The following is a 22,255-nucleotide window of genomic DNA, read 5'->3' as shown; positions in this document are numbered from 1 at the left end:
CTTAAAGTGTTGATGTTAACTTTTTTTTGTTTTAAAATAAATGTTGGGAGATTTTTTGGGTTTCATTTTCCTACCCACTGCCAGTCATATATTACTTATAGGAAATTTTATTTTGTGTCTCATACAACTGACAGTCAACTTTTTTGTCTCATAATTTTGTAGACCCAAATTTTTATGGACCTAGAAATATAAGATTGAGGTCCATAAATTAACGAGACAAAAAGAAACCTCGAACAACTAATATAAGTTGGATGTGACACAAAATAAAACTTCTCCTCACCTATTTATCCCCTTTACTTTTTCTTTTAACGCCCTCTACCCTTCTCTTCCTTTTGGCCTTTCGTGCGCCTCTCCATTAGATTCTCCCTCAGATTCTATCAGTCTATTAAGTTTTCTTTTTCTCTCTTTTCGATCGAATCGATATTTGTACGAACTCAAAATAATCATTAATCACTGCCATGACGCTTGGCTCAGCAGGATCCAGTGTTGTGGGTGAGCCGCCGATTTTGTGAAACCCCCTTGCCTTTTTTATTTTTTTAAAAATATATTTTCTTGTTTATGCCCTTATTGATTTTCCCTTCAAATATATTTCTATGCGTATATTATATTTGATGTGTTCTTTGGCTTGTGGATATTTAATGTCTCAGTTTTTGTTATATTAGGACTGTTTGTTCAGTTATTATCTGGGATTTTTCTCATTTATATGTTGAAGAACTGCCTGATCAATTGATTTGATTAGCTAGGGAGTAGACCTGATTGTGGGTCTTTTTGGGTTTTACTGTTATTTAAAATTTGCTGCAGTTTGCAAATTTTACATTAATTTCATATCATCATAAAAAACATTAATTTTACCATCAAGATGAGTTTTTCCCCTTTTGGAGCTTCATATATATATATGTGTGTGTGTGTGTGTGTGTGTGTGTGTAATTCATGGTAGAGCCAAAAAATGTGAACTATACAAGCTTCCAATAACATCAACTAGTTGATTAAATATTAACTTAAAGTTAAAGTGAAGGCTATGGTGTATAGAGAAGACGTGTGTACGTATTTATCTGATATGGGTGCGGATCTAAAGGTTCATATCCTTTATGATCTAAATTTTAAGATTCGGGGGTATGAATCCAAGTACGGGTGCGATGATTCATCTAAAATAATTCAAATATCTAAAAATAGAGTTATATAAATATGCCTAAGTTATGAAACTTTTCAATACTATGAGAAATAACTTTGTACATTTATCTTTAATTTACAAATAAATATTGATTGTTGTAACTTTTGATTGGAACTCTTGTTCTTACAGAAATAAAACTCTTGAAGAATTAGCAAATGTGTCAAGCTTTCACTACATTGATTTGCTTATAGTGGCGAATAAAGGGTACTATATTTTTTAACACATCAACTCCAATTTAAAATCTCATTTAAGAACTCTATTACTCCTGTACTTCCCCAATTTCCCTCGCCGAACGCTCGTCTTCTCATGTCCCTCTCTGAAGCTCTTTGCTTCTCTCCTCAAAAACTACATGATCCATTCAAGGCCTTCCCCAACGGCAGCATACCCATGCAAATATACCCTAGCTTTTGTTTTGATATCGGAAATCAAATTATATCTTGTCTCGAATTTCTCGGTGGCTTTTGGTCAAAGTACCCAAAATTGATTAACCAGATCCGGTATTGATCCCACTCCCACACTATCGTGGGTATCGTACCGATACGGGTGAAGCACCGAAGATGAAGAGTTCAAGCAACTTAGTTTGGCGTGCATGATGGGATTGATTACTTTGTATCATTACCAGGGTTTGTGTTCAGCAATTGTTCTTGGTTTGCATTTCTTGCTGCCTTGTATCCTAATCTCCTATTTGTTGACATTTCTTGGTTGTAGTTGTTGGAATTCCTGCTCAACATGCTACAACTTTCCAAAGTGCTGATTGATTGCTCTTTGGGAGATATGGCACAATCAGTTCCTTTCTGCCTTTTTCTTTTTATCATGGAACTGTGTGTTAGACCTATGCACAATATAACCTGATTGTGATTTGTGCTTCATACATGGACCCTCAATAATTGTCCTTATAATAAAAATATGGACCCTCAATAATTGCACAAAACACTTTGAAATTTTGCTGCTTCTTGATGGGGGCTCACTGTATGTTATGAAAACAACTACTAGGCATCAATCCCAAGCTAGTTGCAATCTCGTGAAACTAGTTGACATGTGCATAAGTTGGCCCATACACCACGGTTATTTAAAAAATGAATCCTCACTATCCGTGTCGCTCCATTTAGATCCATCCCAAAGCAATATTCAATAACTCGGATTCTAAAAAGCTAGAAGTTTGCCACACTTTACTGGCAAATAAATCTATATTAAGATCAATACATTCCTAGCAAATGGGAGCTAAAATAAGCATACCACTGACTGTTTGATGTGCTAGCAAATTTTTTAGATATCATTTCATATGGGAATGGGTTCTTACCTTATTTTTATTATCTGAATTGTTTGACTGGACCCTTTAAGCGTAGCAGTAAAATGCCTAACAATTAATTTGCAGATTCATTTGGGCAACTTGGGCAAGTTTAAGTTGACGTTAGAGAATAAGTTGAGACTAGATTAGGCTACTAACCACTCCGAATAGAACATGGCCATAGGGATGCATTATTTCAGCCCCCCAATTTAGATTCAACTTTTGAGCCTTTCAACAGATTTATTGGTAATCCATTTCTTTGGTGGTACCCTACCCTTGACACTCAGTCTTTCTTCGTTGTGTAATAAGGTCTTATTTTGTATGGACATTCTGGGCAGATTGCCACAAGTCGCTAGTCGAAGGTTTAGATGGTGATACCATCACCTTAGACGTGATTTTTTCTTATTCACTTGTGTTGGAGGCAGAGAGGTCAGCCCTATGTTCTGGCTCTAGTATTTATGAATTATGGGCAAATGACAGGAACTGAACCCGTGCACGGTTGTCCGATCCTTATGTACTAACGGGAAAAGTACAACCTGTAAATCCTTTGGATAAAATATCATGATTTTCATAGATGAGAGGAGAATGTTGATGAGAGCCTATTAATAAAGTTTCAGCGTGTTTTACTTCCCATACCGAATAGCATATTCATGTTGGAGTTACTTGTGAGCAGCATATGTACTTTTCCCCCCTTCCCTTGGCTTTACCTCTAGTTAGTGCCTCAACAAAGAGACATAATGCATTAACTTCATTTTTGGCTTCCAGCACAAGCTTTGTGCGGAAGATTTATTAATATACTGATACATGTTACCTTCTCCAAAAAAAGGAAAAAAAAGAGACATAATGTATTTTGGAGTTCTTTTTGGGGGTAAATGTAATGCCTTTTGGATCTCTCCGTCCTTTGACTATTTTCTGTCTTTTCGCAGGTAAGTAAAGATACTGTTAACCTATCAAATGAAGAACCTTTATCCTGCCATTTTACCAGAGCTCTACTATATTCAAAATGTATATTTTCTTTTGCAGAAATTGTAAGATTGTGATGGAGAAGTAATGGGTATGTCAAATTAGAATGCACTATACTTGCATGTGAACCTCTTTAAGTCTTTGGAACTGATAATATGAGTTGACGAGCTATGTCCCTTCTTACAGATCTCGAAGTTTACTGGAATTTAGATTCATTATTTGGCATCATATGATAGGAACCGGAGGAAACTCTAAACCACAAACTCTGTCTTTGTTATTGTTCTGCCATTTTGACTGTGTACATCTAGGGTGAAGCCTTTTCGCAATTCTGAACTGTTTTTCTTGTGAAGATTTCACTAACCAAAATTTCAATTTCCTTGCAGTGCCTCGCAATTTTAGATTATTGGAGGAACTTGAACGTGGGGAGAAAGGTATTGGAGATGGGACAGTGAGCTATGGGATGGATGATGGAGATGACATTTATATGCGTTCTTGGACTGGCACCATCATTGGTCCTCACAATGTAAGCTTTCTTTTCTCTTTTTCACTTCCTACCATCTCTTCCTTTGGATATAAAAGACATGAAATGCTAATCCTATAAATTGTTTCTACGTATTGGATCATTGGTTAATCTGTCCCTAGATCAAGAATGCCACTTAGTTATGTTTCAAGTAGAATGAATGAGACATGAACTGCAACTTTTGTATTTAAAATTTTATATATTCCCCTTAGTTTCTATTCAAGGAGAATGTAAAAAGACATTTATGATGAACTTTTTGGGGTCTATAATTTTGTTTGTTCACTGGTCCCACTATATGCATTTACGTAGCTCCTATGTCTTTCACAGTTTAAAACTAACTTCTTTTCCAGTCTGTACACGAAGGTCGCATTTATCAGTTGAAGCTATTCTGTGACAAGGATTATCCAGAGAAGCCGCCAAGTGTCCGATTCCACTCCCGAATTAACATGACATGTGTCAACCATGAAACAGGAGTGGTAAGCAACCCATTATTATACTGGAATCTTAGCTTGCATTGTCAAGCAAAATATTATGTGACAATTTGCATCGTCAGAATTGTTACCCGTATGCTAAAAAGATGATTAAAGTATTTTGACTTTTGTCCACCATGGTTGAATTCAACACCTGCAAAGTATATTTTTAATGGCATTGCAATGTAGAAATGGTACTTGTTAAACAAAAGTGGAGCAAGTATCGTATAGGAGGTACTAGTCAAATGCTTTATTCTCTGGAATAAAAAAATGTTTCTTTTAATATTTGTTAGAGGTGCGCTTGCAAAATCTGACATGTCTAGAGGTGCGCTTGCAAATTCTGCGATAATATTTGTTACTTGATGCTTTGTATACTAACCTAATATATTATGCCCTGTTCATATTTATTGTGGCAAACCTGTTTTTTTGAATTATTAAATTGATAAACTACTTGATGATCTGCTACATTGTATAATTTATACAGGTGGAACCAAAAAAGTTTGCTTTACTTGCAAATTGGCAGAGAGAATACAGTATGGAAGATATACTAACTCAACTGAAAAAGGAGATGGCCTCTCCCCACAACCGTAAACTAGTTCAGCCACCTGAAGGCACCTATTTCTAGCATTAAGGACAATAACATAAGGTCTGTCAACTATGTGTGAAATTGTACTGCTGCGTTGTCACTACGGGAATTAAATTGTAAAGGGGGGAATGCCTGAAGAGGTCCCCTCTTACCTCCAATGGCATCTCGATCCCCTCTGCTTTTGTTTTTCAAACTTGGTCTATGCTTGCCGTTTGATTATTGGATTTGGTTCTTGTGCTATCTTAAGCAACTCTTACCTCCAATGTCATCTTCTGCTTTCCTGTTTATAAACTTTGATCATTGGTTCCGTGTGCTGTGTGAATCATTTTTATCTTATATTGTTTTCTTCCTTCTCTCTTTTTGCTATGACATGTTTTCACAAGAAAGAAACGTCCCGTTGAGGGCTTACGTTCTTTTCCTATCTCAATGTTTTCTTTTGGCATCTGTTGCTTATGCGTTGTTACAATGGACGCTCAATTCAGCCTTGATGCTTGTGACTTCAATTCGGGAATTGAGATCTAATTGATACTTAAATGCATATCCAATTTCTGAAGATGGGTGTCTGATACCAAGTGTTCATTTTGTTTGAGGGAAACGATCGCTTCACCTGTTGTGTCAATAAAAATGTTGCATCTTTCATTCTACTGATTATTGCACTAATACAATGTTACTTGTCCTCGTCATTAATTTCTAATCTAAATCACAAAGGCAAGGAGAAAATCGCAAAGTCAAGAACTTGCTATTTATATAATGTGTCGTTCCAATTTCCGCCTTAGTTATTGTAAGAACACCTTCAATACACCCCTTTCTTCTTTGATTCATTTAATTAATAGAACAACTAAACCAAAAACAACATAAGATATTCCAGATTTCAATACAAATTCATTGACAAAATTAGCTGCTAGTAGAACAATTCAAAATCTAATAAAGTATAGAAAGAGACTTAACATTTTCTCCTTTTTCTTTCTTCCTTTTTTTCTTTGTTTGGTCGTATATATATTGCTAGTCCCAGGAGTAATTGAGAGTACAAAATAAATGTAGCCTATGACAAACAAAAGCGAGTAAACAACATCAGATTTAAATTGCATACATTAACAGTGTGAAGAATTTTTATCTGTCAGTATAATTACTCAATTGTCTAGGCTATTTAAGTATTTTTCTCCTTAAAGGTTATTAGTGAAGGATTGCATATAGATGTTCGTAACACGCATTGAAAGATAATAACAATCCTAGGCAGAACTTTTCATGTTTAAAATTTATTTATATGTCAAAAAATTATTTATAAGGGGGATCATTTGGTTAAAAAAAAGGTTATGCAGGAATTAGTTATACAGAGAAATCCTTGCATTTTTTCAATCTTAAAAAGGTGAGAAAATTCTTGTTAAAAAATGGAACCAAATGAATTGATAGCCCTTCAACTAGTTCGTACAGTAGCCGTTCAACTTGGGAAAAGGAGCTGGCACTCTTTCAGGGCAGCCAATTAGAACAGCAGACTCCTCTTCTGACTTTTTGAAAAAAGATTTTCTACAAAATCAGAAAATGGATTACTTAAGTTGAAAAGTAGGAGAAAGTTCTTTGATGGAAAGCTTCCAATTATGAAAAGGGAAAAAGAAAATCTCCTGAATTTCTTTGACATTTAGTTATTCTGAATTATATATTGGTATGGGACCCAAGGGATATGAATTTTGAAGAAGGCTTTTATATCAAGCTAAGTTGGTAAAAGCGTTTATGAAAAATTCTCTTTCTTTTTATAATTTGTGATCATTGATTTGTTAGGCACAAGAGATTCTTTTTGCGGCTGCTGCTGTTTTGTTTATTGGTTAAAGTTAGACAACAAATGTACAGTGAATGCATCGAAATAGTACTGAGTACTCTATTTAAAAACCATCCTAGTCAACCATTAATGCACCAATTATGTAAGCAAGAAAAGTATTTGTCTGATTCTTCATTTTTTCTTTGCGAAGGGTCCTCTAAATGCAAGTTGGGTTAGTGACATTTTTTATATATCCATCAACTTTCCTTTATTGTTTAAATCATATTCTCCATTATATTTTTTGGTTATTTGTACCTTTGCCTTTGGGCAAAGTTCTAAATTTATCCCTTATTTAACGGAACCGACACATGGCACACTCTGAATAAAAGACCCAACCCACCACTCAAAAAAACCCATACCCAGCCCAAATGAGGTATATATGACCCTTTTCCATTTTTTATTCAATCTTCTGGTCCTTCTCCTCCTTCCACTATTGCAACCAGAGCTACAACACTCAAGTATTAATCTTTCTTCTTCTCTGCTTCTGTAATTTTTTTCTTCCTCGCCTTTCTCTCCATAATATTTTTCTTCCTCATCAAAAGGTAAAAGATTGTGAGCTAGAGATAAATATGAATTCACTCCGGCTTTGGGGAGCCACACTAACAATAGGGATGCCAGCAGGAATTTCGCATCCCCTACAACAAAAGTGTATGACCCAAAATTTAGATCTAGGTTTTTCTATTTATAGTGAAAAGGGTTAATCTAAGTCAATATTAATAATAGATCTAGTATAATTATGAAGAATACCATACGTGTGTTGTTGGATAACAATGTCTTGGAACAATAATGGAGTAATAAATAATTCAAGAATATGATAGAAAACAATAAATGTTATTTAAGTAAATAATAAAATAAGAGTCACCCAACAAGGTTGAGATTTTTCAATGATTCTTCTGACTATGATAGCTAATGATAAGCCTTTGAATATTTCTATTCTTCTTGGATCGGGAAGAAAAGATAGATAAGATGTAAAAGGTCAAACTTTGTATGTATATGATAAAGAGAGAATCTTCAGAGAATGTCAATATTGTTCTTTACAAAAAGTGTTCGATCTCCTTTTTAGGATTACATCTCTTCCTGTTTATAAGGGTATATGAGTCATAAAACCCTAGATAGTATAATAGAGAGGAATATTCGCTAGAATATTCTTTAGAGAATCTAAATTTTTAAACTACCCGTTATTGTACACAGCGAATAGGTGCTCGTCCTCGTCTTCTACCAAGCCACCTCGATCTCGACGATGACCTACCTTCGTTATATGACCTCGACCCCTTGATATGTTATAATGCCAATGCATAGTTACCTTAGAAGGCTTTTACACCGTTGACCAAGTCAAATATGTGATGTGAAGCTTTTTTGACCATACAGTTAGTCCCCCCGCTTACCGAGGGCGTCCCCGCGGACGAGTTTGGTGAGCGGATAATAATAGTCGTTGTGAAAAGCAGGCACCGTAGTGCTTCGAGGGTCGTATATTTCAATATCATAATCTTCCCGGGTAACTTATTAGAACTATCTTGTCAAGGGAAGGATGTGACGTCATGACGTTATTCGTCATGATGATGCTTGTTCCCAATGTGTTGCGTCGATACACGCACAATCTTTCATTGGTTCTGGTGTTTCGATTTTGGTTGCAATCATGGTGAGCCATTTCGAATTCGGTGCGTCTTCTCTATAAATAGGGAGTACTTATCATCATTCAAGCTTTACTTCAGAACCACATTTGCTTCCTTTTGTTTTTCTAACTCATCATCTCCGAATTGTTTTCTCTATCTTCTCAGCTTCTTCCTTCTAACTTTCTTCAAGCTCCATAGTCATGTCAAACTTAACTCCTGGTGTTAATGAGGAGACTCAACCTGCTCTGATGGCTGTTGTGGTCCCTATTTAGGGAGGAGACACCATCTCCACAGCTGAAGAGGAGGTTCTCCCTTCAGTAGAGGAGATTATCCCTCGCAATCTTGAGGCAAAACATGATTTCCACCGGATGCCGGAGGTGATGGTTGAGGTTTTCCGGTCTTCCATGATGGCCAAGCGCCTAGAGGAGTTCAAGGCCAAGTATGGCCTCCATGATCAAGTGAAGCTTATTCCTGCCAATAATGACGAAGTGCATGCTCACCGTCCTAGGTACTGCACTCTCTACGCCTACCGGTTCACCATTAGCTATACGTTCCCTCTTCCTCCACTGGTGGAGGAGTTTTGCCGCTTTTATCGGGTTTGGCCCGTTCAGATCGCCCCTTCATCTATAAAGTGATCAAAATGATGTCGAAGTTTGCCAAGATGGCTAGTGTCGAGATCACCGTGCGGCATTTAGTGCATCTATTTGTGCCCAACTTTTACCTGGGGACGATGTTGAACCTTCGACATCGCGAGGGCAAGTCCCTAGTAGTTAGAATGGATGACAAAAGTAGTCGCCAATTTTGGCTCGACTTCTTCTTTGTCAAAATCGAGGTCGTCGTGGATGATGTCATAAGTTTCCCTGAAGCCTGGAACCGCACTCGTAAGTATTTGTATTTTGCTTTTACCTTTTTAAAAGTCGTGTACTCTGAGTTTGCGAATTTAATCTTTCTCGTTTTGCAACTTCTGATCGGCCTCTTCAGCTGGTGGTGTATCTAGCTACTGGGTCAGACAAGTCATCCCCTGCACTACAAGGATTCGTGATTGGTCGAGCTTCTGGCAGAAGTTCAAGCCGGTCCTCCCCTCGACAGGTAATTTCTTCTTTTGGTCGATGTTGTATTTATACTCGTCTACTTTATCGTGCTCATTTTTTTATAGTTATTATAGGTTCTGTCGGGTCAGGGGGGCTTCAAGAAGGAACGTGGCTTCAATGCCTTATTTTTTAAGGAGGAGGGGTGCCGCTCCTTCCACTTCTGCCCCTAGTTCAACTTACATGCCCACTATTCCCTTGGCTCCTCCCCGTATCGAAGATGAAGAGGCTTCTCCACACGACGCGAATCTGAGGCCTAGGAAGCGGAAGGTCGTAAATATGGGAGACAACATACACGATGGCAATTGATCTGTCCGGAATCCCTCTTGAGGCCATGGATCATGGCCCTATAGTGACGTCGGCCGAGGGGATATACGGGTAGCCTAATAGGTGCCTGACTTGGAGCAACTTTACTTTGCTACTTCCCCTTGACCTCACGAGGCAGTTGAGAATGTAATTAAGGATGCTCCTTCTTCTCCCAGGTGCGGAGAGGCCTTATCTTCTGGTCCAATTCTAGAAGATTCCCGCGTTGACAAAGGGAAAAATCTGATGCCCACCGAATAGGATGAGCGGGTTGAGCATGATGGTAACGACTCCGGCTCTGACCTTAACCTTGAGGATCTTGAGATGATCGATAGCGGGACTACTCAGGTCGAGGTTAGGGTAGAAGGGAGGTCAAGGACCATTATAATTCACGTGAATCATGATTTGCTAAAGGATACTAAGGACATGGTTAATGCCCTCAGTCCCCACTATTCTGAAGCCGAGCACAAAACTTTCCAAGGGCTGAGAGACAGCACCCTGTTAAAGAGCATCGGCGACCTCGCTCTAAGGGTAAGTTCCCTTTTTTCGTTCTCTTTTCTTTGCTTCAGTTTGCTTCTAAGTCTTATTCTTACTTTTCTTTGGTTTGCAGACCATCATCTTGGAGATCGAGAGTGTTCAGAGAGAGAAAAAACGAAAGGACATTTACCAGAGATTGCAGACTAAGTATGTGGAGTTCCACAGAAAGTACAGGGAGGCTTAGATGCGGCTTTGTGAGGATGGCATCGTGTCTGCTTTGCAGGAGGAGTTTAGGAAGAAGGATGAGGAATTGCTCGCATTGATGGAGTGGTGCAGCGTTCTCGAGGGCGCTTTAAGGAGAAAAGAAGAAGAGCTCGATCAGAGCAAGGGAGTGGAGACCTAGTATAGCGACCTTCAGAGCCAAGTCAACCAACTGCAAATTCAGTTTAATGGGTGGCAGATTGAGATAGACGCTCTTAGGGGGGAGGTCGCTGAAAAGCACCAACTGCTTATGGAGGCGGAGTCCTCCCGAATGGAGGCTCGAAGGAGGGCCGTCATTTTAGAGTTGGCGAACATGACCTTACACTTTGAATGGGACAATATTCGGTCGACAATTGAAGCTAAGGAGGCTAGGCTCGATGAGAGAATCATCGAATTGGAGAAAGAGAACTCTGATTTGCTTGAGCGAATTTCTGCTGTTGAGGGAGAGAATGATTGATTGCTCGAATGGCCCTCTACTTCCCACTCCTCTGAGTTTCCTACTATTTCCCGAGAGAAGTACGAGGAGTGGATCCTTGCCGAAGCTCGAATATATGTGATTATCCAGTTGAATCGGACAGGCTTTATCTTTGAGATGGCCACTGAGGAGGTTCGGGTCAAAGCTCGTGAAGCTCGGTTGGCCTGTAGCTATGACCCTACCACACCTTAGCCCGATACCGAGGGAGACGATAAGGGAGATGTTGGCCAGCTCGCGGATAGTGCTTGGTGTGATTCTGCTTATGGTCGAGGCGAAGAAGGAAAGGACGACAGAGATCAGGGTGGCGATGGCCACTTAATATTTAGCTTTTGTTTTGATTACCTTTTTGTTATCCTTCTTTTGTCAACATTTTCATGTGCCTTTGTAAAAACTCTTTCATGAATATAAAAGTCGGTTTTTGTTTTCGTATGTACCTTTTTTTCTTTGTGCATTCTTGTTTTTTGTACTTGTATTTTTCTTATATACTTTTTTCATTGTTATCTTCTAGCCGAGATGCAGCCAAGAGCCGATAAGTGTTGTTCGAGCTAGTCGAACTTACCTTCGAGTTAAATCAAGGTTGAGGGACGATAGGTGTTGTTCGAACTGGTCGAATGCACCTTTTAGTTAGGTTGAGGCCAAGGGCTAATAGGAGTTGTTCGAACTCGTCGAATCGCACCTTTTAGTTAGGTCGAGGCCAAGGGCCGATAGGAGTTGTCCGAACTATCGAACGCACCTTTTAGTTAGGTTGAGGCCAAGGGCCGAAAGGAGTTGTCCGAACTGGTCGAATACATCTTTTCATTTAAGTTGTGGCTGAGGGATGATAGGAATTGTTTGAGCTGGTCAAACGTACCCTTTTCATTTAAGTTGTGGCCGAGGGCCAATAGGAGTTGTTCGAGCTGGTCGAATGTACCTTTTTTAAAAGTTGTGGCCAAGGGTTGGTAGGAGTTGTTCGAACTGGTCGAATGTATCTTTTCATTTAAGTTGTGGCTAAGGGCTGATAGGAGTTGTTCGAGCTGGTCGAACGTACCTTTTCGTTTAAGTTATGGCCGAGGGCCGATAGGAGTTGTTTGAGCTGGTCGAGCCCACCTTTTCAGGAGAGCAGATTCAATGAACGGGTATCTTATTTAATATCATTGCTTCGATTACATTATTTTGCACTGAGGAAAATTTTGGAGAAAATTACAAGTTTTGAGTGCTGGCTGGCGTTCCAATCCCAGTCCTGATCCCAGTATATCTAGTCCCTTCATTGTTTGACTTAGAGATTCTTGGGGATTCGGGCAATAAAAAACGTGTCTTCTTTCGCGTACTCCAACTCAAAGTGTCCCGTTCGTTGCCTCATTAAAAACCTTATTGAGAAAACCCTATTCGGACAAAACTCAAGTGAGGAAAAAAGAGTACGAATTACGGGCCATTTCTTATTTTTTAGAAGTTGAAGTATTTGAGGTGGCTGATGTTCCAATTGTTTGGTAGGAGCTTTCCTTCCATAGTTTCTAGTTGGAATTAACCTTTGTATGCCTTGCCTACGATTTTGTGCGGTCAGTCCCAATTGGCTCCTAATTTTCCTTTTCGTGGATCTCTTCCTGCTTGGGTCTTGGCTTTGAGCACGTAATCCCCGATTTTGAGTAACCGTACCATGGCCTTTTTGTTTTAGTAGAGTTTTGCTTGTTGTTTCTGTCCGACCATTCTTATGTATGCTATATCTCATCGCTCTTCGACCTCGTCGAGGTCTTGTTTCCTATTCTCGTCATTGCCGATACTGCTTTCATTGGAGTACCTTAAGGTGGGTTTTTCGACTTCGACAAGTGTTGCACCTCCTTTTTACGCACTTACCCCGAAGGATAAAGGTATAAGGGATTTTTTCCATTTAAAGGACAATCGGAATGGGATTTGTTATTATTTATTCAGAGTAGCCACTTGAGAGATTTATGGTGTCCCAAGTCACCGGTCGAATCCCGAACCGAGGAAAATATGACTCTGTTAATAGTTCGCGAACCAGAAATCTGAATAAGGAATTCTATTAACCCGGGAGAAGGTGTTAGGCATTCCCGAGTTCTGTGGTTCTAGCATGGTCGCTCAACTGTCGTATTCGGCTTATTTATCTGATCTTAATACATGTTGAACCTATGTGCAAATTTTAACCTTTTACCGATTTTATTATTATTATTATTATTATTATTATCATTATTATTTTAACAGAGAATTGCAACGTTGTGAGAACGTATCTCGAACCACGTCACATCAATGTACCCGTGGTTATCGGCACATTTCGACTCCGTTGAGATTTGGATTTGGGTCACATAAATGTGCACCCGAGTTTAAGAAAGTAAATTATTAAAGGTGCGCCTAAAGCTACTAGCGTATCATTATTTTGGGTAAGGCCGTGAAATTTTGCTAAACGGCTCATCCCGAAGTCTAAGTAATTTTACCAACACGTATAGAGGGCCCCGCAACTTGTGTATTTTTTTTGTTGAGGCTCGTCTCATTCATTATGTTTTAAAAAGAATTTGCAACGTCGTGGAAATGCATCTCGAACCACGTCACAATTAATGTACCCGTGATTAGCGACACATTTCGACTTCGTTGAGATTTGGATTTGGGTCACATAAATGTGCACCCGGGTTTAAGAAGGTAGTGTTATTTAAAGTACGTGCCTAAAGAGACTAACGCGTGGTTATTTTGGAAAATGGCCGTGAAGTTCGCTAAGCGGCCGATCCCGAGTTCTAAGTAATTAATACATACATTTGTGAGGGCCCCGCAATCTGTGCGTTTTATTTGGCGAGGCTCATCTCGTTTATTTTAAAGGACGATCCTAAAGTGACTATATTTTTTCTATTAAGTTCGTCTCTAAACACAAAATGAAGGTCCCAACCAATTGTTACTTAACTCTATTGTAGGATTTTTAAGAATGGTCTTGTGATCGAGCCTGTTTCCTACGACCAGATTTCATGCGTTATTCGGGCCAAGTTCAGCGGTCGACTCACAAAAGCGGATTCGAGTCTGATTTAACATACACAGGCTATTGCCAATTGCTTTACATGATGAAGCCAAACCCAATATTTCAACTTTTTGAGCAAATGGGCTGCCAACAATCATTATCTACCTACTGTTAACAATATTAAAACCTTCATAGCTAGTGAAACTAACAAGTTTAAACAGGCAGGTTCAATAGAACAAACTCATGCTATCTTCATCTTATTACACTTGTTTAACTAAATAGTTTGACAATAATGGGCATGCTTAACTATTCGGGAAAAGCACAGTTAACTTGGAAGTTTGATTTTTTAATTCTATGCTACTAAAGTTGGTATTAAACTACTAAATTTACAACTAAGAAAGGCAAATTAATGGTCCAATACAGTCCTTATCATATACAAACTCCACAGTCCACATTCTTCATTGAGTTATAAAGATAGACTATACAACTTATCATTTATCTACTAAATTACAGATGCACTAAGTACTCCACTACTCGAGCATTTTCTTTTCACTTTTACATCTCACAGCTACATCACAGTGTGATTCGAAAGTGTACCTGGTAATAGACAATAGAAGAGGAAGAGGAGGATCAGCAGAGCAGTAGCAAACATCAATAACCAGCAACACAGTAACAGAATAACCCAATAACAGATTTAAAAAAAACAGTAGAATTCCAGCAACACCCAATGAAACAGTAGCAAATAACCAATAGCAAACTCAGGAAAAACCAATTGAAACCCCAGAAATACCAACCAGCAACACCAATGAAACAGTAACAATACTAGTTCTGATATTCAGCAGTAAAAGAAAAGACCTCACTTTTCAGTTTCTTACCTCTCAAACACTGAACCTTTTAGGATTAAAAACCAGCCTGTTTTTTTTTTGCTCTCAAATTACTAAACTCTTAAATGTTAAAAATCCAACCTAGACTCTCTGAAAAAAAACCGAAAGAAAACTGATTTCTCTTCTCCCCAAAAACCCACCCCCAAATATGTCTTAAATGACTCTATTTATAACCCAAAAACAGGCCCTTCCAGCCTGTAAGAGCACTAGGCAGAATTAAGAAACTAATTCTGCGCATGATACCTTTAGCACTCCACTAGAGTATGTTTTTGTTCCCCATTAACCCTTTTCTTTATTTAAAGTTCAAGCAGGCATGGGCAACATATTTTAACCAATCCCTTTTAAGCCTTTCATACCATTATGTTTTGTTCCCCATTAACACTAAATAATTGCATTAGTTTAATGGTACTTTAGTGCCCTACTGTCAGACCATTCAACTTAAACCATTTTCAAACCTTTTAAATCCCAAAATACCCTCCTAAAGTCCCTGAAATTACTGTCCTATCCAATCCCTTTTAATCTGCATTGAACCTTTCAGCTCTAACCTATTCAAACCTACCAACTAACTAAGCTGAATCCAATAAACTACAATAGCTATAACCAATTCAAATCAGTTAGTAATTCAAGCTATCAAATCAAATGGCATCAAAAATGAAGACCAATGATTCAGGGCAGCACATATTGAACTAAATATATTGGGGAACCAATCATATTTAGCTCAGAAACAAGTGAACTGAAATCAACTAGACGAGCATACGCTTTAATTAAATTGGAATACAAAAGAAGCAACAGCCAGAAGAGCTTTAAGGGGATTGACAGATTCAGGATAGCAAATGACCAAAAAATTCAGTTCAATGTGATGAACTGAATATACCAACAGGCTCAGTTCTAAGTTCAAATATACCAACAGGCTCATTTTAACACAAAATTTAGAACACAAACGAAGCACGAGGGGAAACAGACTGGAATGAACTGTGAAATCAAAACCAAAATTAAACTACTATCGTGTTAAACTAACACTCAAACCTACCGAACTAATTGACGAAATTTATTCAATTGATTAAATAGCTATAATATATAATCAACAACAGAAAAATTTGGACCAAGAAAAAGGTCCGAAGAGAGGAGGAGGAAAATCATTGACAAAACCGGACTACAATGAAACTTTAAACAGATAAACAACAAATAACAACAAAAGAAAAAAGGCAAACAAAAGAAATACCTCGAAATCTCAGAAACCAAATGAACTTCGTTCTCATTTACCTTCGTAGTTCCGACTTGAACTTCTGAGGCCAAAAATGGACCTTAATCGAGTGTTCTCGACTGAGCACACTCGACTAAGGTCGATTAACAGCCTCAAAACTCTCCTAATTTTGGACAGGTTCCAGTCTTGGTCCTTTTAGGGTTTGTTAGTCGATTTAAGATTCGACTAGTTCTAACGGGATTCGAACAAAAGTAAGGGTGGTTTGGGAACGAGGGAGGTCAGGTGGAGCTGGGGTGTGAACTTGGGACTGGTTAGGTAGGTTTAGGGTTTTGGTCGAATCTTCGATTGAAGATTCGAAACAAACCGGAATGGTTCGAGGTAAAAGGGGTAGGGATTTGTGTTGAGGGTGGTTAGAAGGTTCAAGGGTGTGAATTTCATGGTCATCGGAGCTCAGGCCGCCGGGTTTTCAGGCGAAGGGAATGAAGGCGGCTAGGGTTTGGTAGGTCGTTTGGTTCGTCTCTGAAAGAGACGACCGGGGGGTATGGCTTAGAGGGCGTGGGGTGAGGCTTTTAGGAATATATAGTGGGGTGGGGATTGGATCTTGGCCGTTGGATCATTCACGATCAACGGCCTTGATCTCTTCACTAAGGAGGAACGGTGTCGTTTTGAGTAGTACTGGGGCGATCCGGGTATTGGAGTGACGGGTCGTGGTCGGGTTGGGTCAAGGCTTTGGTACCGTTTGATCAAGTTAATTTCAACGGCCCAGATTAAAAAGCCTGAAATGGCATCGTTTGGTTGAGGCTGGAGACGGGTCTGGGCTAGTTGGGCCAGTTTCGAACGGGTTTGGACGGTTTCATGTTTGGGCTGGGGGTTTTTGGCCCAGATCTTGTTTCCTCTCTTTTATTAGTTCTCTCTTTATTTTCTTTTCTTTTTAAATTAATCTTCAAAATTAGAATCCTAAAAATCCTAATTTAAATTGTAAAACCAAATTTAACTTAAAAATGCTAATTAACTCTTAAAAACAAATATCACACAAAATTAAATACAAAGATAAGCACACAATTTGACATTAAACCATAAAAATGCGAAGTACGTTGTTTTTTTATTTTTTTTATTTTCGTAAAACAAATTACTGTTTAATTAATCCTAAATTGCAAAACTAAATCGTAAATGCAAATGCAACACATATTTTTTTTTCGTTAATTAAAATAGAATAAGCATGCACAGACAAATACAAATCAATCACAAGCAACACAAAACTATTTTATTTTGAATTTTCTGGGAGTAGTTCTCGTAGGGCAAAAATCACGTGCTCACAACTGCCCCTCTTTGTCCGGAAACATGAAGAGTTTTCGTGCAAAGATAAAGTGAGCGGATACGATCAATTTTTGCCCGTTAGGCTACTTCGTGTGAAGCATTTTTGAAAGATTTGACCGAACCTCTGCTTCAAAGGTTTCCTACATATCCCTGGCTAAAAGGGAATCAGGTCAATGTAGTTTGGGAAGTTTCGGTAGCTGGGACTACCATGAACTGTGGTTTCACTGTTACTGCTGCTGCTGCTGATACTGCTTACTGAACTCCTTATTACACCTTGATAAAAAAACAAAGAAGTCATACTAAGCTACGGTCTATGAATTCCAAAGATTTATTCTCAAACTTGGTCATGTGACTGTTGTTGCCTTGTTGCCTTGCTGTCTTGTTGCCTTGTGTTTCCTCTGATGTTTCTTTACTTCTGACTTGACTTGTATTCTTTCTTGAGTGCCGAATTTGAACTGCTTATTTCCTTCTTGTGAGCTTCGAATTATTTTTTCCTTCGAAGCTTGAACTGCCTTCTTCTGACTAGTGTTGCCTTCCTTCCGACTTTTGAACTTTAATTTATGCTGGGGATCTTTGTTGTAACCCTCCGCTTTACTGACTTCAAACTTCAATGTATTCCTCTGTTATACGGGCGGGCTCCCAACTTCAAAACTTAAAATGTAAAGACTTAAATGTATTCCTCTGTTATATGGGCGGGCTCACAACTTCAAGACTTGAAAATAAAACACCATTCCTCTCTTCAGGCGGGCTCCTGACTTCAATAACAACTTAGAAATATAACGCCATTCCGATTTTCAGGCGGGCTCCTGACTTCAACAAAAACATCGAAAATAAAACGTCATTCCTCTCTTCAGGCGGACTCTTGACTTCCACAACAACTTCGAAAATAAAACGTCATTCCTCTCTTCAGGCGGGCTCCTGACTTCAATAACAACTTAAAAATAAAATGTCATTCCTCTCTTCAGGCGGGCTCCTGACTTCAACAACAACTTCGAAAATAAAATGTCATTCCTCTCTTCAGGCGGGCTCCTGACTTCAACAACAACTTTGAAAATAAAACGCCACTCCTCTCTTCAGGCGAGCTCCTGACTTCAACAACAACTTAGAAAATAAAATTCCATTCCTCTCTTCAGGCGGGCTCCTGACTTCAACAACAACTTAGAAAATAAAACGTCATTCCTCTCTTCAGGCGGGCTCCTGACTTTCAACAACAACTTAGAAAATAAAACGCCATTCCGCTCTTCAGGCAGGCTCCTGACTTCAACAACAACTTCAAAAATAAAACGCCACTCCTCTCTTTAGGCGGGCTCCTGACTTCAATAACAACTTAAAAATAAAATGTCATTCCTCTCTTCAGGCGGGCTCCTAACTTCAACAACAACTTCAAAAATAAAACGCCATTCCGCTCTTCAGGCGGGCTCCTGACTTCAACAACAACTTCGAAAATAAAACGTCACTCCTCTCTTAAGGCGGGCTCCTGACTTCAACAACAACTTAGAAAATAAAACGTCATTCCTCTCTTCAGGCGGGCTCCTGACTCTCAAAATCAACTTAGAAAATAAAACGACATTCCTCTCTTCAGGCGGGCTCCTGACTTTCAACAACAACTTAGAAAATAAAACGCCATTCCGCTCTTCAGGCGGGCTCCTGACTTTCAACAACAACTTTGAAAATAAAACGCCACTCCTCTCTTCAGGCGGGCTCCTGACTTCAACAACAACTTAGAAAATAAAACGCCATTCCTCTCTTCAGGCGGGCTCCTGACTTCAACAACAACTTCGAAAATAAAACGCCATTCCTCTCTTCAGGCAGGCTCCTGACTTTCAACAACAACTTAGAAAATAAAACGTCATTCCTCTCTTCAGGCAGACTCCTGACTTTCAACAACAACTTAGAAAATAAAACGCCATTCCTCTCTTCAGGCGGGCTCCTGACTTTCAACAACAACTTCGAAAATAAAACGCCATTCCGATCTCCAGGCGGGCTCCTGACTTCAACAACAACTTAGAAATATAACGTCATTCCTCTCTTTAGGCGGGCTCCTGACTTCAACAAAATCTTAAAATGTGTTCTATCGCCGTTGTTCCTTCTTGCCTCTTGAACCATTTTCTTTCTAACTTGAATTATCTTTTTCAGAACTGCTTCCCTCAAAACTGGTGTTTCATTCCTCTGAGAACTGCTGGGGATAGCGCCGGTGTTTCAAAAAATATGTTATTTTCCTCTTCCCTTAAAGCTGATGTTTTCCTTCCTCCGGAACTACTTCCCTTAAGACTTGTGTTATCTTCTTCCTGAAATTGCTTTCTTTAAAACTTGTATTGTCTTCCTTCTTCAAAACTGCTATTTTTATTCCTCCGCAAACTGCTGGGGATAACACCCTTTTTTCAAAATATGTTATCTTCTTCCTTCAAAGACTACTTCCCTTAAGACTGGTGTTTTATTCCTCTGCAAACTAGTTCCCTCTTTTTCCTTTTTTCTTTTTCTTTTTTTTCTTTTTTTTTTGATTATCTTCTTCTTTCGAAGACTATCTCCCTAAAAACTTGTGTTATCTTCTTTCTTCCTTAAGTGGGTACCTGACTTCAGGAAAAATTTTCTGCCCTAGTTCGATAACTTTCCTTATATCATACCTTTCCGTCATCAATAACATTTCCTGTCACTGTTTCAAATCAAAGAAAGAATTTGGTCAGTTTAAAACATGGTGGTTGGTTGTGATACCCCCGCTGGGGATGATTTTCCTCTTTTTTTTCTTTTTATGCTATGCGTTGTCTGACCATCTTGAAACTTGGCTGATACCTTCCGACCTTCTTGACGATTCCTTATTCACAAACCTCTCGACCATTTTCCCAGTCTTCTTATTTGACCCCATGTATTTTCCATGACAACCGATTTTACTTGAAGATCTTGCATGTTTATTGATTAACCATTTTCTCCATCGTCTGTGTTACTGAAATACTTTTTTCCCGTGCAGACCCAATATCTTCTTTGTGGTACTGTTCGTGAACTGGCATTTCCCCAACATTTGAATCTCCTATGAATTTCCAAATTATGTCCATCGTTCTCCGCATTGTTCTTTCTTGATTTTTCCACCGGCCTTGGCCTTATAACCTTCAATTTCTACTGGGGATATCCTTCTTGACACTGATCCACCCTTTTGTCAATCTCATCATTGAATATACCCTTGGTTCAATCACCCTGGCCCTCCTTTTGTTGCATTGTCCATGAATTGATATGGACCAATCTTGGGTATTTTGCGCGAACCTCAAAGCTACCTGACTTATACCACTTTGATGTACTTAGTCAGATTTCGTGTTGCATAACTGGAAAGCTGATGGCAAATTTTGAAGTCATCTCTCACTTGTTCTGACCAAAGAGACTCAAGAAGAGGAAATGACAAAGGTAAAAGGAACGTAATAAAAGACAAAAGAAAGAGATGACTCCTAACAAGGAAAACCTATTAGATGTGGATACCAACTCTATTGGCCATGACATGCACATGTGGCCTATCCTCCGTCGTTAATCCCCTTTCACAATCTTCATCTGGTGCTCTCCTATCGGATTCTCAATCTTTATTCGACTTGTAGTGCCCGAAGGGTTTTCACTATCAAGCCTCTCTCATTTTGGTTTTTTCTCAACTTATAGCCGCCTCAAGGTGCCCGTGAAGGTTTTCACAGATAAGACTCTCTCATTTTATTACTTTTCTGCCGGGGATCAGAGTGTTATTCTCGACTTCCATTTGCATGACCTGGCATCTTTCGAAGACTGGTCAAAAGGTCTTTCTTTGGACTGTAACGTGGGATTTTGGATAGGGCTAGAAAGAAAAGGTCTTAGCGGCTCAAAATGAATCAATTTGGGTTCAAAATTTACAACCTTCAGAACCAGATTTTTTTTTACACCAAACACAACTTCTGCCCCAGTTTCTTGCTTGGGGATTTTTGATTTTTTGTTACACTATGACTGAGCCGTGAAGCGCCTACGTATCCTCTTTGAGGAATCAGGTCAAACGTAGTTCCCAATTCCTTTTTTGTTTTCCTTTTCACTTATTTATTATTTTCTTTTCTTTTTCGTTTTCTTTCTCTTTTCTCATTTGTTGTTTTGTAGTTTTGTTGTTTCTGTTATTTTCTTTTTCTTTTTCTTTATCTTCCATGCTTGTGTTTTCTAATATTTACTACTGATTCCGAACGAGGGGTAAGAAAGAAAACCAATAAGGCTCAAAGGGTTTACGAAGGATAAAGTGTTTAGATAGAAGAATAAAATGCCTTCGTCATTCCAATCTTCAAAACATGCCAAGCACAAACAACACAATTAAACATTCGCCACATCTTCTGATTATGCCAGACTTGATAACCATATCTTTTCATTTGTCATTTTTAAAGCACCGTTGGGCAGCACTCTCACTTTCGTTACCATGAACGACCCCCTTGTCAATATGGCTAACTTGCTTTTATGGTTTTCTTTATGTTTTACTTGCCCCAGTTTCACGTGGCTCGGGCTTCAAATGATCTCAAGCTGTTCCTATTTCTCTTAAGTGTCCCGATCATCTCCCAATGGCTTTATAATTTAACTTTTAAGATTAGGCCTAAACTGTGTGCGCATGTCATGTCACTAGAATCGACGTTTGAACAAAAGAAGACACAAAAGGCTAAAAAGAACTAAACACAAAAGATGACTGGAGGTAACAAAAGACCAGAATTTGCATGAGACAATCGGTAAAATGGTTCGCACAACAAGACGAGTAAAGCAACTAGAGTACAATCTTGGAGCAAACCTGAAACAAACCTGGACAAAACTAAGCAAACTGCTATGACAAAATGGAAGGATAAGAGGGTTTGACCCAAGATAATATCTGTATCACAACCCTAGAATAACCCGGATAACATAAATGACAACAAA

At 38.8% G+C, this 22,255-nt stretch overlaps 1 protein-coding gene across 2 annotated transcripts; it reads left to right on the top strand.

The window, feature by feature from the left end:
- The first annotated feature begins 278 nt into the window (after positions 1 to 278).
- Positions 279 to 5,305, top strand: LOC107778179 (ubiquitin-conjugating enzyme E2 variant 1D). 2 transcript variants are annotated; one of them, XM_016598388.2, is made up of 4 exons: positions 279 to 492; positions 3,806 to 3,945; positions 4,293 to 4,418; positions 4,897 to 5,305. In XM_016598388.2, exons 1-4 carry the CDS (start codon positions 459 to 461, stop codon positions 5,035 to 5,037), a joined length of 441 nt encoding a protein of 146 aa, XP_016453874.1. In that variant the 5' UTR covers positions 279 to 458; the 3' UTR covers positions 5,038 to 5,305. The 2 variants fall into 2 exon arrangements, with proteins under 2 accessions (XP_016453874.1, XP_016453881.1); XM_016598395.2 differs by lacking the exon at positions 279 to 492 and adding an exon at positions 3,488 to 3,513.
- Positions 5,306 to 22,255: the final 16,950 nt, after the last annotated feature.

This window comes from Nicotiana tabacum, chromosome 10 (genome assembly GCF_000715075.1).
Source record: "Nicotiana tabacum cultivar K326 chromosome 10, ASM71507v2, whole genome shotgun sequence".
Lineage (NCBI taxonomy): Eukaryota > Viridiplantae > Streptophyta > Magnoliopsida > Solanales > Solanaceae > Nicotiana > Nicotiana tabacum.
This window is presented reverse-complemented; position numbering and strand designations above follow the sequence as displayed.

Bases quoted from the DNA above. Each gene is read 5' to 3' on its own strand.
- LOC107778179 (XM_016598388.2), top strand. From the start codon at position 459: ATGACGCTTGGCTCAGCAGGATCCAGTGTTGTGG. The intron at 493-3,805 runs GTGAGCCGCCGA...ATTTCCTTGCAG, and splicing joins AGCAGGATCCAGTGTTGTGG to TGCCTCGCAATTTTAGATTA. The intron at 3,946-4,292 runs GTAAGCTTTCTT...CTTCTTTTCCAG, and splicing joins CCATCATTGGTCCTCACAAT to TCTGTACACGAAGGTCGCAT.